The sequence below is a fragment of the Candoia aspera genome, chromosome 1 (genome assembly GCF_035149785.1).
Source record: "Candoia aspera isolate rCanAsp1 chromosome 1, rCanAsp1.hap2, whole genome shotgun sequence".
Classification (NCBI taxonomy): domain Eukaryota; kingdom Metazoa; phylum Chordata; class Lepidosauria; order Squamata; family Boidae; genus Candoia; species Candoia aspera.
The window spans coordinates 323972755-323989154 of record NC_086153.1 but is presented as its reverse complement, the minus strand read 5'-3'; the positions used below and the strand labels follow the sequence as shown (position 1 = coordinate 323989154).

The 16400-nt window shown below is 40.4% G+C and overlaps 2 protein-coding genes across 2 annotated transcripts in view; one reads left to right on the top strand and one right to left on the bottom strand.

Annotated features, from left to right (window-relative positions):
• Window positions 1-3711, top strand: part of NID2 (nidogen 2) — a 56646-nt gene extending 52935 nt beyond the window's left edge. The window contains exons 20-21 of the mRNA XM_063290541.1: window positions 1458-1570; window positions 2710-3711. Of these exons, the coding sequence (XP_063146611.1) occupies window positions 1458-1570; window positions 2710-2720 (124 nt within the window). The 3' untranslated portion in view covers window positions 2721-3711. The remainder of the gene's footprint in view (window positions 1-1457; window positions 1571-2709) is intronic.
• A 280-nt stretch (window positions 3712-3991) lies between these two features.
• RTRAF (RNA transcription, translation and transport factor) lies at window positions 3992-14539 on the bottom strand. Its single transcript, XM_063290543.1, has 8 exons — window positions 14359-14539; window positions 12567-12694; window positions 10884-10983; window positions 9771-9857; window positions 9594-9682; window positions 7917-7985; window positions 5402-5450; window positions 3992-4321 (listed from the first exon to the last, which is right to left on the bottom strand). The coding sequence occupies exons 1-8, from the start codon at window positions 14417-14419 to the stop codon at window positions 4167-4169; spliced, it is 738 nt and encodes a 245-aa protein (XP_063146613.1). The 5' UTR covers window positions 14420-14539; the 3' UTR covers window positions 3992-4166.
• Between the last annotated feature and the right edge of the window lie 1861 nt (window positions 14540-16400).

The window sequence follows — 16400 nt, the reverse complement described above, 5'->3', positions numbered from 1 at the left end:
AGAGCCCTCATAAAATTATTCATTATAAACCAAATGTCAATTATACCCCTTCATGCTTTCTATACTAGAATTCTGCTTATGGGGCAAGGTTGGAGGCCTTGCAAACAGGCCTCCAGTACAGTATTGCAAATACAGTGTTGCATTTATTGCTATGTCCCTCAGAATTAAGAATGTCTAACAACCTTCAAAGTGGATTAGATTTAGATTTGGATTCGGTCCACTTGTTTTGATTTGGGTGACTACCACATTTCTTTAACGGAATTTAGTTTGGTAAACAGGAAACACTCCCTCAAGTCAAACTGAACTCCTGGTGACCAGATAGGATATCTACCAACAGACTGTTACAATCGCATGGCATCACCGTAGCACATAAACCAACTAAAACGCTTCAAAACATATTAAGCAACCCAAAAGACCCAATAGCCCAAGAAGAAAAAACAGCATTTACAACATACAATGCAAAGACTGTAACAGCCACTATGTAGGACAGACAGGCAGAAGACTAGCAGAGCACATCCACGAACACCAACTAGCAGTCAGAAGACACGATGAGAACTCCTTAATCTCACAACACATGGACAGACTCAATCATAGTTTCAACTGGGAAACTGTGAGCATCCTAAACCAAGCCAAATCCTAAAACGCCAGAGATTTCCTGGAAGCCTGGCACTCAAAGCAGCCATCAACAGACACACAGAGGTAAACAACATTTACATACCATTCAAAAGAGACAGTAGAAAAACCAAAAGACCAGCACACTCCCTTACCAGCAATCAACACCCAGATATGCAAAAATCAACACTAGGACTAACACCAGATGAACCATCAAACAGCACAATACACCCTAATCAAGGAACTATTAACTCAGGCAATCAACCAAGCAGCAAACAACCACCCAATCAAAGAACTCCCAAGGAGAGAACAACACCCCCACCAGCACAAGCAGGGCAAGCCGCTGTATATAGCAAGGCCCTCTCCCTGTTTGCACTGAAGATGTTGCCTAGTCTGGCAATGAAATGTCTGCAAGAAAACAAGGCTCAGAGAGCACCAAGGACTCCTTATGTATTTTTCTTCAAATAACGTGGTTTCCCATTGCCTTCATCTAGGATGTTTTTTCAACTTTGGCTCCAGCACTTGGTTCCCTGGTGCTGTCCCATTCAAATATTAAACAGGTCTGACTCTACTCAGCTTTTTTGATCAGTCCGGAATGGCTAGGTATAAGCTACCTATTAAAATTTGGCATGCAGTATTCTAATGTGCACTTACACAGATACCCCATACAAAAATCATGACCAGGGCAACATATTTAACAGTCTGGGCCATTCTTAATCTGTGCATTTAATCTAGGAGGGAAAAATGTTAACTTTCCTTACTATAAAATACCAGATGGAAAGGGATGTTGCATTAGCTAAAACACAAAAAACAAACCTCATGTGCCATTCAATTTCTTTGTACAGGGATGGTATTATAGCTGTGAACAAAGACAGTGGTGCTTTTACGGGCGAGTATCTTCCAGAACAGCGGACACATCTCTATGGAATAACCGTAGTTCACCCATACTGCCCAGGAGGTAAAAATTAGGAATAACCGTAAATGTTGGGGCAGGGGTTGCGGGGAGGAGGAGGTAGGTAGGAGGAGAAATAGTCCCACATCTTTGCTCCTGCAGTGATTTCTTTTCAGAAGCCCACCAGAATCCTTAGCATTATAGGAAACAACCCTGCATTTCTCTTGATCTGGTTTGAGCTACCACAGCAGAACAGGCAACCTGTCCTAGTTACCTTGGTAATAGACATTCCCTCCCTGCAATCTAGTAAGCATTGGAATAATCAAAACTGCCTCCTGAACAGCTACATGGTTCTAGGATGCCCTCATTCACATGATCCCTGACTGGCCAGGGTGACATTGTGAAGGAGAAAATGGCCCCTCTGCAATTGAAAAGGACGGCATCAGTGTTTCTCAACCATGGCAACTTTAAGACGGGTGGACTTCAACTCCCAGAATTCCCCAGCCACCCGTCTTGAAGTTGCCAAGGTTGAGAAACACTGGCATCGAAGCTGGAAGTCTGAATATCCAGGGTGTTTTACGTGGATCAGTTCAATCTATGAAAACAAACCTCCTATCCTGGAACTGTTTTAAGGTTAAACGTTTGGCACAAATCGTTGCAAAAGGCAAAAATCCATAAATACATGTCAAAAAGCTATTTTTAGTACTTTGGAGGGTATCAAATTATTTTACTTAAAACTGGAGAATTATTCTGCATCACCTAAGGTTCTGACTGGCCTGACAGGCTCCCAGGAGAGACAAGATGGATTGGACAACAAGGCTTGCCGTTTTTCCATGATTTTATGCCAGTCGTGATCCGCTCCAGGCAGGAAACAGCAGCTGGAAAGAACGCTTTCCAGCACTCATGAGATCACGGTGCTTCTTTTCCCACTCCCCGCAGCTTCTTAGTGCTCGTCTAGCAAACCTTTCCCGTCTAGCCTTGATGAGATGCTTGTGCCTGTAGATCCCAACAGCCCCTTTTGCAGTCTCTGCGTGATGAAGCTCAATGGGCAAGCAGGAAGAAAAGGCGAGGCTCTCCCTAGAGAAGGAACTGCACCATTGGTTATTGGTGGCACATTGTCTGTGTGATCCATCATTGTCAGACAGCAGCAGTCCTTAATGGAATCACACTCAATTCTATTTATTTATTTATGCTTATTTTCGCAGGAAGAAAATAATCTATAGGCGGAGGGAAGGAGAGGGAATAAATTCCACTGTGGCAGCTGGAAGAAAAGTTCCACTTCCCCAACATAATTGCACACCATGCAAAAGACCCCTCCAACTCTATCAGGACCGTCAATATGTACTGAAGGGAATTAAGTGGTTTAACTTAGAACAAAGTTATCTAGTATTTTAAGTTATACCTCAAATCTTTACTACTGTATTTTTTATTTTTCACAGTGAAAACAATTTTATATATTGCCAAAAAGAAATGGTGCTATGACAGGGATATTCTTCTGGTGATTGGAGCAACATTGTAAAAGAAATATGACCATATAAACATAGCCTTACTCCATCATCACTATTTTAGATTTTTTTATCCCACCTTTATTATTTTTATAAATAACTCAAGGTGGGGAACATACCTAATACTCCTTCCTCCTATTTTCCTTACAACCACCCCCCTGTGAAGTGAGTTGGACTGAGAGTGACTGGCCCAAAGTCACCCAGCTGGCTTTCATGCCTAAAGTGGGACAAGAACTCTGTCTCCTGGTTTCTAGCCTGGTGCCTTCACCACTAGACCAAACTGGCTCTTTATTGAAAACAAAACAAGACTCTTAAATAGTGGAATGAGGGGAGGAACCATCTTAGCTCAAAGAGGGAAATTGTCTAGAATGATTCTGGAACAGGGGCTCCATAGGTCAGTGTAAACACTATAGGAAGCAGAATGGAAAAATGAATACACTTGCCTGTTCTAAGGAGCCATGCAAAATTGTTAAAGGTATTTTGGAAAATTTAATGTACTGCCACCTCTTGTTGCTTCTGACTTGATGCACGATTTTTAAAGATTTATGTAAGAATATGCTGAAATGTTTCAAATTTACCTCCCACTCTTCATATTCTGGGACTGTATGAGAGAAAGTGTGTTTGTCTGTGGGTTAATATCTGATGTTAACTTCTAATGTTTTATAGGCTAGTCCATGAATTCAATAAAAAAGCTGAACTTTTTATTAGGCCACTTCAGTTTTATATTTGACAACCTGTCAGGAACACTTCTCCTAATCTTAAGTCACTGAACTGCAGGGGTGCAGGTAAAACACTTGAGATTCACAGGTTAGGAACTGTACCACAATCTGGTTAGCTAAAAAACATCTCTCCCCTCTAAAAAGCACATAGAAACATCTGACTCTACACATGTGCAGTATGTCTTATGAACAAATACACTCAGAGCTGAAAACCTGGCCACTGTTGTACTTGGCAACCTCCCGCTACAGGAGAACTGTTCGAATCCATTTAATCCAAGCTTTATTTATGCAAAGAAAAATATTTAGAGGATGTGCTGGCAGTTGCCCTGGTTTCTTTCCAAACATGGGAGCTGCATCCTTTTGGAATTGCATGCTAGATCTGGAGGAGTCCCTTAACTGCATGCCAGCAACAGGAGAGCCAAAAGCCTTTTTGTTTGTTCATCTCCCAACTTTGCCAAGTCTGTGATCAGTTTTTGGATCAGCAATAATCGCCTGAACCGCTACAATGGCTTCATTTATCTTGGTCTGCAGCTCACGGAGCTCTTCTATGTGCAGTAGTCGGAGGATCTGAGCAGCTTCGTTGAGAACAGCATCTGGCAAGGAAGGTTAGGAAAGGGAAACAGCTCAGCCTTAGTTCACAGTTGCCTCTGAACAAATGTTTGAAGCTCCTTAGGTGGTGTGTCTAAAATAAGGACCTCGGTCATTTCTCTCAACCCTCTGTCAACAAGCGCCCTTAACGAAGAACAGGGAAACCATCCCAAGCAAGCACAATTTACGAGTACTATCAACAATTAAGCAAAGAAAAAGGGAGATGGGGAGGTTGGGTGAAATATCAGGAAGGCCTACAGAGGTTCCTTTGCCTTCCTTTCGCTGTTGTCCAAGCACCACACAGAGAGCAAGTGCCAAAAGCCCTATTCCCAGAAAGGAAGCAGACTAATTTAATTTGCTGAACAGACATGTTGGAACTGTAATGTATCAGGCCCTACATCTGGTGAGTTGTGCGCTAATACATTAATTCACTGTCATTTGGAAGAGGAAAAGGGCATGTACAGATCCCCTGGAACAACGCACTTGCTCATCCTGGGCTTATTACGTCAGAAACAGAAACAATTCATCAGATTGGTGAAACTCATCAGTGACTGGGCCTCATCATCTCCCCCAGGACTTGGGGTTTGTGGTAACAGAAAACAAAGATGCCAACTACCTCATGGTGGTAGTAAGTAAGCTGAGGTGCTTAACTATTTGGCTTGTTCTTAAAAAGGCCTCGAAAACAAATCTCTTTGGATGAACGTTTTAATACATTTTCAATGTTCTTGGTTTTAACTTGATTTTATCTCTTTGCTGTCAGTAGTCAATCAAGGATAGCTCATGGGGAAATGCCACACTAAATTATGGCATATTAGTCATTAAAATAATGAATGTAAATTAGTAAATTGAAAGGCATCTGGGGCACTGTTTCTGATGTAATAAATATTACTGTCTTGTCAGCAAATGTGGACTTTCCCCTGAAAGGAAAAAAACTGTTTTTTTCTGCATATAAAGAATACTCATCCTGCTAAAGAAGCACAATCTTGAAGAAAAGAAGGGATTGTGCACAACAAATGGTAGACGGGATCAGGCTGGAAAGGCCAGAAGCAGCAGCTTTAAGAGAGAGCAAGAGGAGGACCACTTACCTCCAGTGTCAAAGCCAAGAATATGCTTGTCTAAGGTGACAGGCAGACCCTGAAAGAAAGAGACAGGAAACTTATCACTGAAAAAAAAATGTTATGCCCAGGTGGAAAACAGAATAACTTTGTCTAATTTGAATCTGGCTTGTGTTGTTTATTCGTTCAGTTGCTTCCGACTCTTCGTGACTTCATGGACCAGCCCACGCCAGAGCTTCCTGTCGGTTGTCAACACCCCCAGCTCCCCCAGGGACGAGTCCGTCACCTCTAGAATATCATCCATCCACCTTGCCCTTGGTCGGCCCCTCTTCCTTTTGCCCTCCACTCTCCCTAGCATCAGCATCTTCTCCAGGGTGTCCTGTCTTCTCATTATGTGGCCAAAGTATTTCAGTTTGGCCTTTAATACCATTCCCTCAAGTGAGCAGTCTGGCTTTATTTCCTGGAGGATGGACTGGTTTGATCTTCTTGCAGTCCAAGGCACTCTCAGAAGTTTCCTCCAGCACCACAGTTCAAAAGCATCGATCTTCCTTCTCTCAGCCTTCCTTATGGTCCAGCTCTCGCAGCCATATGTTACTACGGGGAACACCATTGCTTTAACTATGCGGACCTTTGTTGTCAGTGTGATGTCTCTGCTCTTAACTAGTTTATCGAGATTTGTCATTGCTCTTCTCCCAAGGATTAAGCGTCTTCTGATTTCCTGACTGCAGTCAGCACCTGCAGTAATCTTCGCACCTAGAAATACGAAGTCTTTCACTGCTTCTACATTTACATTTATTTGAATCTGGCAGTTCCTATTAATTCTGCAGCAATTACCTAGACCAGTATTTCTCAACCTTGGCAACTTGTAGATTTTCTGGACTTCAAGTCCCAGAATTCCCCAGCCACCCATGTCTGGCTGGGGAATTCTGGGACTTGAAGTCCAGAAAATCTACAAGTTGCCAAGGTTGAGAATCACTGACCTTGACTGAAAGATATTGATTTGCTGTGCTTAAAATGTGCAAGTCTTTGAAAAGAAAGTTCCAGTTACCAAGCGCCTGGATCATCAAGTGTCTGGATTTTCCTGTCCACACTTGCAAAAATGTCAGCAGAACAACACAGATACATACTGTATGCAGGACTGTAGCCTCTGATATTAAGAAGTTCAAAAGAAAATATTTTGAAATTAAAAATAATTATGTTCCACAAGAAAGCTGTCTCATAAATAAATAACTGTTCAATTACCTGCTTTCATCACTCAGTTAAAATGAACATATAAAATTGTCCATGTGGATTCAAACCAATGGCCCAAGTGCTCTTCCTGTAACTGAATCTTTGGGGTATCAAGCAGAGCTTCTCTCAGCTAGTCTCTTTTTATTTTTGTAGTTTGTAATAAACAGATCTACAAACCAGAATTAAAATAAATCTATCTAAACAGTACTACTAAGAATTTATCATAGATCATCATCGCTTTGCTGGGCAGAGAAGTGGTGTGGTGGTGGTCATGTTGGCTACAAGTCAAACGGACAAAAAACTAGGCTAGAAGTTTAAAAAGTATTTAATTATGCATTACTAACAATAAACTCACACATTCCTGATTAAACTAAATTCCATTTATTCGTCAACTTAAAAATATGGTTGGCTAATTTAGCAATTCAAGTTTACAATCCTGGTTGTTGTTATGACCCAGGAATGTTTGCCTAAAACCTTTAAGAGGCAGGCAAGAAAAGCACTCTGGAGTTATCCTTGAACACAGCAAGTTGCCCAAAGGGAAACATTCAAAAGACTTAAAGAGCAGTATGGACATTATACAGACCAGAAGGGTTTAACATCAAATTAACTAATGTTCAGTTACTATGTTAGCAGCTGCTCTCAGACTGAGAAAACAAAGAAATATGCTCCAGTTTGGTCTTCCTACCTCAACGTTGGGGAGCTTCTCATTCTCCACTAATAATGCATTTCTCAGCTCTTACTTTGCTCATGAACACATTTTTTTAAGGAAATGTTTGTGTTTGGTTACCACACTATAGCTAAGCAGTTTTATAGGCTTGTATCTTTTGTACAGCTAAGCAAATCCGTGAATAGCTAAAACAGATTAGTCCAGATGTACCCAGACTCAAAGATCTTTTATCAGATGTTCTCTAAAACAAGAAGACTTGGGTTTAGGCAAATGTTGTGGCTATCTCTGCAAAAGGATTTTATTCCCTAGCTTTCCTGTATGTGCTTGTGTGGACTGTTGCTGTTTTCAACCTATACTAATCTTCCTTGTAAAGGAATTTAGGAGAGTCTAGCATGAGACGGCTGCTCTTTACCTTGATGAGGTATGATCTACCTTGAGGTGCAGAAGTGACATGATTTGCTTCGAGGCAGAATGAGGAAGGGGAGTTGCACTTTGAAAAAGTTTTGAAAGGATGCTTTTCCCAAACCTTTGCTGAACCAAAACATTGCTCCAAAGTTTTATACAGCCTTGGGATTTGCAGCCACCAGCATCCCACTTAAAGATACGAAATAAACCATAATTTCTTGCATTTAAAATATAAAATCATACCTCTTTTGACTGATTTGCTTTTGCGATAGCATCCTGACTCAAGCGTTCTTGAACCAAGATACGGATTGCCTGAAAAGTATGAAAAAAGAGTAAGTAGATGTACTCCTGTGCTTGTAAATGCTAGTGTGACATACTCAACAAATTATAAGCACTGCAATCATACACACTGCTATAGAGCATTTCACATAGGAAAATACGATCATTTCTAACTTCAAGCAGTTTATGATTTAGAATTCAGCAGAGGGAGGGCAGAGAGAGGGAAGAAGGAAGCAGGAGTGTTAAGATCAACTGGTAACTGAGTCAGCAAAGTGTATGCACATTTGATTCCAGCTGTGTTTATATAAGACCTTTTTTTCTTGGGGTAGTCTTTTTTTTTTTACTAGTATTTTATTAGATCAGAAGCAGACTTCATGGAGAAACGCACCTTGGATCTAAGTGCTATATATGGGTTTTGTTCAGTGACGTAATTCATTTACCTGCATGGCATGTTTGCTCTGCATGGGTGGGAAACCCAACGCAGCAGCTGTAGAACATGCATAACGGAAGAGGGTGACAGAAAGTCCCACGTGCTCTCTAACCCTAACCCTAACCCATGCTTACTTAACAACAGGTGTGGCCTGTATCTATAGTATACACAGAACTATTTTTAATGCTGTAGACAAACAGAGATAGAGAAACAGCAAGCAGAGATATATTTAATGTTTCTCTACCTGCTCTTTCTCTATAGTGCTGGAACAACTGCAAAAGAGCAAGCTGAGAGTTATTACTCTTGACCATCAGTGTGTCTATTGTACTGAGGGCTTGTTAGCCAATATCCTGACATCTCCCTCATTCTAAAGAGGTAGATGAATCATCGTTACGGAGACGTATTAGTAGAGTAGGAATAGCCAACATTTAGTTCTGAAGCTATGAAGAATGCTTCAAAGAGCTACAATCTGTGTTCTTTGTAACGAAGAGGCCACGATCCCTGGTGCAAAGGCCCACCATTCTTAATTCAAGACAGTGCAAAACCTATATTGCATGTGATCAGCCAAATCATTAGCCAAAATGAATCAACAAGCAGGCATAAATTTATCCAAAGCCGGGACTGGCAAAATTGCACAACTCCAGGCCTGTAATTCAAACTGTGTGTATTTACTCAGAATCTAGGTGCATTATTTTTTTCCTTCTGAGGAGGAGATTATTAACTCCTTTAACTGAGTTGCTCTTATAGCTGGTAGTTTTCCTCCCACATTTGAGCTAAGCTTATCTTTCAAAAATTGAATTAAAAAGGATTAAAGAGGAACGCTAGGGATGCTTTCCTGGCTTTAGATACAGCTATCAAGTGAAAAATGATCACCCTGATACTGAAAAACATGCTTAGGTTAAACATAGGAAAATCAACGAAAAAGAAAAGATGTTGGAAGAGGAGGAACTTCTAAAAACACACAGGTGTCAACTGAGGATGTTTTAGAAAGAGGGCATTAGGTTTCAAGGCAGCAACTAGACAATAGGCTTATGAGCCTCTTGCTTTTGCTACTTTATCCATCCCAAATCTTTCGTGGCTGTCAAATAAAATAAACATTAAAAGTTAGAAAGTGGTGGAGAAGGGGAATGGACATTCAGCAAATTTACACAAATCATTTTTAAAGAAGAATTTAAATTAGTGCCTGTGGAATATCTCATTAATAAGCTAACCTTAAGTACAACCAAATAGTCATCGTGGCGTTGGATCTGGAGAAGATTTGCCAAAGCCATCACACCAGCTTTAAAATCAGGATTGTTCACTGTAAAAAAGCACATACAGGTACAGGCTGATTCTCCCTCTGATGCATATTTCACAACCAGAAAAAAAAAAGCTGCAGCTTCACTTACCATCCAGGTTTATCAGGGGTTCTGTATTTTTGGCCACATTATCTGCATTTTTAGCCCCTTCAGGTGTAGTGTCCTTGTATTTGTCAGCTGTTAAAACAAAAGCCAGTTCGCTCAATGCATAACTATAGGTCCGAATACAAAGAACAAGCTCAAAATGAAAGAAAGCCTCAGGCTGGCAAAGGAAATAAGCATTGTACCATTCTTCTCATTCATGAGAACAGCATGTGCATAACACTGAGGCAGCTGTCTACATTGTCCAAAAATTTCATTTTAGATGCTTGTCAATTGCTACTAATAATGAATCCTAAGTAGCAACTATTATCACGTTCAGTGACAGCAAACAACATTTTCTTTAAAACACTGAAGACTAAACAAGCTGCCCAAATTCAGAAAAATGGAAGGCCAGAACTGTAGCTTTAGTAAAGAACTGGGTTAGAATATCAGCAAAATACTTCCAAATTAGTAGATAAGACGTTTGAAGTAGAAAAGTAATGGATATAAAGTGAAATTATTAACCCATCCTTTACAGTTTATTAGTTAGCGGTCTGCCCTTGGCAGGTGGTAGTGAAACCTGGTGGGGAAATGGCTGCAGAGAAAAAGAATGAGTGAGGCAGGGTTAAGCATCTCCCTATCCACCCTTTCCCTACCATTCTGCAGCCAACTGGCAGAAGATCAAGCTTTCAGAAATGCCTGACTTTAGGGCAGTGTTTTTCAACCTTGGCAACTTTAAGATGTGTGGACTTCAACTCCCAGAATTCTCAGGATCATGCTGGCTGGGGAATTCTGGGAGTTGAAGTCCACACATCTTAAAGTTGCCAAGGTTGAAAAACACTGCTTTAGGGCATTCCACTCTAAGTAATACCTGAATGCTAAAGAGAACTACATTTACCTGCTTCTATTTAATGACAAATCCTTGCATTAATGTATTTGGTCTTAACTGCACGTTCATAGTTAGCCTCATCTCAACCCTAAACACTCAGTTGGTTTAATGCTGTGAAGTAAAGCAGGTTGATTCGGATGTCAGTTAAGTTATACTGGAATCAAACTTAAACTTTGAACCAAGGAATAATCTAACACATTTTATGCAACAGAAGATTAAAAAGACCAGCATACCATTGTCTCCATACTCAAGCCTAACTGCCAATCCCAAAAGCCAATCAATGGTTTCTTGCCGTTCTTGTACAGTGAAGGGACAATTCACATCTTTAAGGTACTGTTAAAAAAAAACACCTTAAAATAAACATTTCAATTAACAACAACAAATCTTAAAAGCTATAGGTTTTATTTGCGTGAACACTGTAAATTCATTCATTAACAGAGATCTGGAACTGGACTATGAATTCAGCATCAAAGAATCTTCCAGGAAAACAAAATTTGTTGCTGCCATACCTGATCTGAGGCATTTCAGCACCTTTTGAGTCAAGAACATCTTATATTTACTACTGAAAGATAAAGGATACCTCCATGTATTATGGAACAGCTTGGAAAGCACTTCCCTGTGGTCTTATTCTATGCCACAGCAATAATATTAAAAAGACATGGCTATATGGATAGGACCATTCCTATAGGTCTGTTTCATCTAACTGTCCCTTAGCTATGAAGTGTGCTTAATTGGGTAATTAGATCCTGAATGCAGTTCCAAATGTTCACAGTGGCATTGAGCAAAGCAGTATTATTTTTAACTCTCAGTTGTTTATATTCTAATTCTGCTACGATATTTTTCATCTACTGCTGGACCTCCTAAACCTTTCACAATCCTAACTCCAAATTACTTTTTAGTACAGTGAATTCTTAGCTGGCCTCTCTTACACATTTCCTACCCCACAATAGATGGAAAACAATTTATACCCATTATTTTGGTGGTATCCTTCCAAGACCGATTAAAAGGAAATACTAGATGGCATAAAAATGTGAAATGGGTTTCTTCTGTACAGCTATGATTTTTGTACGCTAACCTTTTTAACTTTAATGCTGAAAACAAACTTTTACTGATCTATCCTGTTCCATAACAAAGAATTAAGTTGGGTGGAACCACAAAAATGAATATCTGCCTATAACAAGAGAGTTGTATGGGCTCTTGTATGGGAGAAAACTGTAATTGTGAAAAGCTGATGGATGCAAATTGGGGATACACACACAATTCCTGCAATGGAGATTTCTAGAAAGTAATGTACAAGGATTCTGACTTACAATGTACTAACATCATCTGTTCTATTAAGACTTTTCCTTAATTCCGTGTGAGGCACAAGCATTATGAATTTGCTTAGACAAGATTCCTGGACTCTTGCTGGTTTATAGAAACAACATGCATTATTCCTAAATATGGAAATATTCTCAACGCTCATGGCTATTAATAGTGAGAGCGACATATATGAAACTACTCACTCCAATTTAAAATCATCAATGCAGGAGGCTACCAATTGTGTGGAAGGGAATATCATAATGTAGTCACATATTGGGCAAATAGTATGTAGTCACCTGTCCCAAATTATTCTAGCAGTATCAGGGCAAATAAGTTTTCCTTAGTCACGAAATTCCACTCATAGGTTTTTTTAAAACTTTGTTGCAGACCTACATTGCAACTGACAGTGTAGTTGTAGTAACCAAATTAGTATGTCCAAACTTTTGTAGCTTTATTTATACAAAAAATGCTGCAGCCAGTGAAAACAGTTGTTTTTTTCTGTGCCTTCATCAACTCTAGTCCTAAATAGTCTAACTTAATTAGTACTTCATGTGCTTTGTAGTAAAACAGATACCATCCACATGATCAGAAACTGTACTTAAAAATAACACTACCTTTTCAAAGGACTTTGACCATTCTGTGGCATTATGGATGTTTCTTAAATTCCCTCTATCTTCAATTTTATAGTGTCGGATTTTCTGGTCTTCAAGCCAAACAATAAAGTTTCGGAACTCTGTTTCATCTACAGTAACAAATAGATACAAGTCACATCATAAACATGAAAACCTATGCTACATAATTTTGCTCACAGAACTGAATAACTAACGGATGTTGTGTTAGCTCACCCAAAATACTTTTCTCTGAATTAAAAGAAATCCTTGTAAAATTCTTTGTATTATTATACTAAATTCTCTACTAGCCTTGGACATTAAACCTAATCATATCCAGGTATCCACACTGGGTAAGGCTGTGTCCAACACACCCGAATGCCCAAAGCTTACAAGTGCTGCAATATACTATACTGCTTATTTCTTCTATTTTTTTGTTTTAATGTTATGCACCTATGCAGGTTTCAATAGTATAATACTGGATTGCATCTTTTCTGGATTGCTGTACCTAGAAGATACAATAATTAATAGCAATCTTCAGCAGGTCAATTCTGAAGTAAAACCTACTGAATTCAATGGAACATTCTGTTAGATAAATGTCACATGCCTGCAGCCTAACCCAATGGTTTCTTGCTCTATTCAGAGATCTCCAATGGAGAAGTCTACTCCAATTTTCACTGACCTCTCAAGTGTAGTACAAATCCATTTTAATGCACTATATTCATATATTATTGTTCTGTAAGGCAGTTCACAATTTTAAAATTAAAGAATAGCTTTCTTTAGAGATGGAGACTGGCAATGTAGTGCAAAGACCACTTGCCATCCCTCCACTCTTTTTGTGGCTTTGAGATCTGATCATGACTTTGACCATGACTGGGGAAAACTGACAGAAGTTTTCTGTCTGAGGTACAGAGTTCCAAATTAGTGGTTGAGGTTCTAAATTAGCCACAACATAGTTAAGAAACAAGAATCAAATCTCTCCCCCTCCCCAATTTTGCCGTCACACCAGATGAAAAAGACTTTAGCTGTTCGACTTTGGTCCCAGTTTTCTATGTCACAAGTTCCCAAATGTGGCTTTCTTTTCTTTTTTTGAAAATTTTTATCCTGCCTTTATTATTTTTATAAATAACTCAAGGGGGGGAACATACCTAATACTTCCTCCTCCTATTTCCCCCACAACAACCCTGTGAGGTGAGTTGGGCTGAGAGTGTGTGACTGGCCCAAGGTCACCCACCCGGCTTTCATGCCTCAGGTGGGACTAGACCTCACAACCAAACTGGCTCTCCAAGGTCATAAGAAATTGCAGGAAAAGTGGGCCCTCAGGGCTTACTGTTTTTTCAGGAACTGCTACTACAGGGACTGTAGTAACTAATTGCAACCTCTCTTTGAAGAACCTCATCAGGGGCTGGTACCCTGGCATATATCAAATGCTTCAATACAGACCTAAATTTGTGCACACACGGTAATGTATGCACTCATTTTACAAAGCTTTTCTTAAGCTGGTGCTCTCCAAATAAGGTTGATTACAAAGGACTAATCCCGATGGCTTGGCTTAACGAAGGATGATGGGAACTATAGTTGCACACCTGGAGGACACCATGAAGGAAAGCAGCTTTACGGGGAGGGGAGGGGAGGGGAGGGGAGGGGAGGGGAGGGGGAAGGAAAGAAGCGTAGGGGCGTGGCCAACGCACAACCATTCTCTATCTTCGCGCATGCGTATCACGGGGCCGCCAGCAGCTGCAGCCACGAATGAGACGATGGGTTCATATTGCGGCCTACTGGTAACGGCTTCCCTCACCTCGGCAGTTGAATCCGGCCGGGTTGTGGTAGTCGAGCGCCGACAGCTTCCGCCGGAACATGGCGTTGCTCTCTAGGCGAGAGTCTTTTAAGCTGAGTCGTTGTCGGGCCAAGAAGCTCCTCAGTCACTAACGAGCAACCAGAGCGGACTTGAGAAGGAAAAAGCGCCTGCGCGACTCACTTGCGGGGCTAGAAGGAGGGTTGGCGGTAGCCAATCGCTATTTTTCAAGAGCGCACGTCAGGGCTGTTGGGCGGGACTTATAGCGATGGGGAAAAAGGAGCGGAAATGATTGGTAAACGGTTTGACTGACAGCAGCACTGGCCAGTAAAGAAGGAAGGCAGGTCTTTGGACAGGAAGGAAAGGGATTTTTAAAACTAGACTTGTAATAATTCAACGTGTGTTTCCGGGCTTAGGGTAGCTTTTGTTTCGCTCCAGAATTACCCTTCGAGAATTTTCAGATCAGCTGTGATTGGACCCCGGCACGACCCCTCCTCTCTTCTTGCAAAGAAAAGGGCAACCCGAAAAAGAAATCCAATCCAAGGAAAGACAGATACGGGGGCGGGGGGGGGGAACGTCAGCAGAAGATTATTTGTGTGTTGTCCGATACGTTATTGAAATGTTTCTCAATCTTGGCAACTTTAAGACCTGTGGACTTCAAGTCCCAGAATGCAAGATGGCTGGGGAATTCTGGGAGTTGAAGTCCACAGGTCTTAAAAGTTGCCAAGGTTGAGAAACAGTCTGTTAATGCATGGGATGAAGTGTTTAAAAATAAGAATGGGGAATGATGAGAGTTGTAACAATATGAGCAAGTATGTGTATTAATTCTATGGTGTTCCCATTTTTTGCCTGCTGAATTTTCTTGTGAGAATTAGGATGACTTCACTATATTATATTTCCTTTGGTTAATTTTGAATAGCTAAGCTGGGCCAGAAATCCCAGAATAGAAACTGCACTGCAAAGGTTTTTAATTTCTTTTGGCATTTACTTAATTAAACAGAACAGGAAAAGAAAAAATTACACACATATATACATACCCTGAGGACTTCTCATACCTGTATGTATTTTCTTCTTAAGTGTTTATCTTGCTTAGTTGCAGGGTTCACTTTTCATACTGCGCTTACCTAGTTCTTACAGCAAAGCTTATCAGTCATGATACAAGGAGGGTTTTGTGTTTTCACAGCAGCCCTGTTGCAGCCCTGACACTGATTACAGCTGAAAAGGAGTCACCAGCTGGTTTCCACATCTAAGGGAGATTAGAACCTGGCTCTCCCCACTTCTGATCCAGCACCTTAGCTGCTACACCAGGCTAGTGTGTGCATGTTTGTGTATACATGCACATGTATGTAGTTTCATGCAACAGTTCCAATAAACAGCACTGTATTTCTTAATATTGTCCAAATATAATCTACATTTGTAAGCAATTCATTCATAAATTGCAAGTAGCATCAGGTCCTCAATCAATTGAGTAATTGGGGTCATACATTTATCTTCCCAGTGTTGAAGCACAAGTCTCATAGCAATAAGAAGGGGAGGAGACTAGATTGGAAAGTTAAAAAAAATCCCAAAAGCTTATAGCAAACTATGTGCATATGCTTGCCAAGAAAGCCACATGGAAGTGTTCATGGACTGACCAGGATTTGTGCTCAAAGAGATTTTATTTTGCTTATGTTTACATGAGTAATTTTCCATATTTTTTTAATGGATCCTGCAGACTGGATCCTGGATCAATCTTGCTCAACTTTCACCTCAGTCTACAGAAAACTCCAATGTACTCTTCTATTGCCTTCCTTTTTTCCTTCTTAATTTTAGGCTGATCTACTTTAAAAATGGAAGCTTAGTCAGATATAACTTGCCTTGATTTGGTAGTACCCAAGATAGCTAAATCTAGTGCTTGTTTCAGTTGTTGTTGTTACAGGTAGTACTCGCTTAACAACCATTTGTTTAGTGATAGTTTGGAGTTATGACTGTGCTAAAACCCAACTTGTGACCCGTCCTCGCACTTAACAACCATCACAGTGTCACTGCAGTCACATGGCATGATC

Bases quoted from the DNA above. Each gene is read 5' to 3' on its own strand.
- RTRAF (XM_063290543.1), bottom strand. From the start codon at position 14,419: ATGTTCCGGCGGAAGCTGTCGGCGCTCGACTACCACAACCCGGCCGGA. The intron at 12,695-14,358 runs GTGAGGGAAGCC...TTGTTACTGTAG, and splicing joins GGCCGGATTCAACTGCCGAG to ATGAAACAGAGTTCCGAAAC. The intron at 10,984-12,566 runs GTAGTGTTATTT...TTTTTTTAACAG, and splicing joins GGTCAAAGTCCTTTGAAAAG to TACCTTAAAGATGTGAATTG.